General features: G+C 60.2%; 1 protein-coding gene across 1 annotated transcript; it reads left to right on the top strand.

Moving 5' to 3' along the window:
* Positions 1-281: 281 nt before the first annotated feature.
* Positions 282-1,936, top strand: foxg1a (forkhead box G1a). The gene has a single exon (XM_061885960.1). The coding sequence runs from the start codon at positions 417-419 to the stop codon at positions 1,626-1,628; it is 1,212 nt and encodes a 403-aa protein (XP_061741944.1). The 5' UTR covers positions 282-416; the 3' UTR covers positions 1,629-1,936.
* Positions 1,937-2,289: the final 353 nt, after the last annotated feature.

Genomic DNA, 2,289 nt, shown 5'->3' with positions numbered 1-2,289 from the left:
GTAGGCCCCGCCCCCCCCCTCCCGCAAGTTATTGATATGAATAATAAAAACATTTGCCTCCTTGTGGGTCAGCACCGGCGGTCACGTGACGGCCGCCCTCCCTCCTGTCCGGGGGGAGGGACCTCTGGCCCGCCCTCGTCCCCTGATTGGCCGAGGAGGCGGACGCTCCAGCCAATGAGCGCCCGGCGCCGCGCCGCTTTAATTAATTGCTGCTATCCGTCTTCCTATGGACGTGCGCGCGCGCGCGCGTGCTTGTGTGTGTGTTTTGTCTCCAAAGCGAACATGAAATAGTTTTTTTTTTTCCCTCGGCGTGTTGATCTTCACTTTTCCTTCCTCCATCCTCCCCTTCCTTTTCCTCTTTTCCTCTTTTCCTCCTTTCCCTCCCCCCCCTCCAAGTCGCGGCGGGTTCAGTCCGGATGAGCTCGGCGATGTTGGACATGGAGCGCAAGGAGCTGAAAATCCTCCCCAAGGCGCCGTCCTTCAGCATCCACAGCCTGGTGCCGGAGGCCGTGCAGGGCGACAACGCGCACCCGCAGCGCGCGGACGCCGACCAGCCGCCCGGGGCGCAGGACGCCAAGGCGGAGAGCAAGAGCGAGGAGGAGGAGGGCGGAAAAGAGCCGGACGCGGCGCCCAAGGAGGGCGAGAAGAAGAGCAGCGGCAAGTTCGAGAAGCCGCCCTTCTCCTACAACGCGCTGATCATGATGGCCATCCGCCAGAGTCCCGAGAAGCGGCTGACGCTGAACGGCATCTACGAGTTCATCATGAAGAACTTCCCTTACTACCGCGAGAACAAGCAGGGCTGGCAGAACTCCATCCGCCACAACCTCAGCCTCAACAAGTGCTTCGTCAAGGTGCCGCGCCACTACGACGACCCGGGCAAGGGCAACTACTGGATGCTGGACCCCAGCAGCGACGACGTCTTCATCGGCGGCACCACCGGCAAGCTGCGCCGGCGCTCCACCACCTCGCGGGCCAAGCTGGCCTTCAAGCGCGGCGCGCGCCTGACCTCCTCCGGCCTCAGCTTCATGGAGCGCGCCGGCTCCCTCTACTGGCCCGTCTCGCCCTTCCTGTCGCTGCACCACCCGCGGCCCGCCATGGGCTACGGCGGCGCGGCGCCGGCCTACCCGGGCCACGCCATGTCCTACGGCGCCGTGCTGGCCGGACACGGCGCCAACCACGCGTCCTTCGCGCCGCCCGGCGCGCTCAGCGTGGAGCGGCTGGTGGGCGGCGAGCTGCCGCCTTACGCCACGCACCACCTGACGGCGGCGGCGCTGGCGGCCTCCGCGGTGCCCTGCGGCCTCTCGGTGCCCTGCTCGGGGACCACCTACTCCCTCAACCCCTGCTCGGCGGTCAACCTGCTGGCCGGCCAGAGCAGCTACTTCTTCCCGCATGTCCCGCACGTCGGCGCGCAGACCGCCAACTCGGCGCCGGCGCCGGGCGGACGCACCGCCGGATCCCCGCAGGCCGTCACCTGTGACTCCCTCAGGCCGCCCATGAGCGCCTCCATGCCGGCCTTCTCCTCCGGACTCTCCGCCGGCCTCTCTGACTATTTCACGCACCACAACAACCAGGCCGCCGCCGCCGCCGCCGCTGCCGCCTCTGCCGCCCCCAACTCGCTCATACACTAAAACCGACCCACCCGAACTTTGCCGAACCTGCACGAGCCTCGCCGAACTCCACGAGTTCTGACTGTAAGTTGAACAATTTTCCGTGTAAACAAAACAAAACAAACAATATAAAACATCCGGGAAGTTTCCAGCTATTTTTAATATGATTCTTAATTATTATTATTATTATGACGTCTTGTGTGCGCGTGCGCGCGCGTGTCAGTATTATTTCCACCTTTATTAGGATATTTTGGGCGCGCGCACTCCTTTTTTTTTTTTTTTTGGTCCCTTGTTCCAACTGTACAACTTGTTCTTTGGCTTTTATGTCGTCACCCCCCCCCCCCCCCCCAAAAAAAAAACAATATTCACGGCGTCACGTGTCCTCCTCCTTCTTCTTCTTCGTGTGTTTTTTCCAACAAAGTGTTGACGTGTTAGGGATAAATAAAGCTAGCGCACTTGTAAACAACAACAACGCTCTTCTGTCTTTCTTCACGCGCATGCGCGGGGGGGCAAACAAACAAACAAAAAAACAAACAAAAACAAACAAACAAAATGGACGCGCGTGCTCGTTTGTACTTGCTGCTTCCGGTCCGCGCGTGCGTGTGTGTTGATGTTGTTAAACAAACAAAAAAAATGCGTCAAAACAAAAGTAAGTCCCGATGACGTCATCAAATGAGAACAA

The sequence above is a fragment of the Nerophis ophidion genome, linkage group LG24 (assembly GCF_033978795.1).
Source record: "Nerophis ophidion isolate RoL-2023_Sa linkage group LG24, RoL_Noph_v1.0, whole genome shotgun sequence".
NCBI lineage: Eukaryota > Metazoa > Chordata > Actinopteri > Syngnathiformes > Syngnathidae > Nerophis > Nerophis ophidion.
Note: the sequence above shows the minus strand (reverse complement) of the source record. Positions and strands in the feature narration are given on the sequence as shown.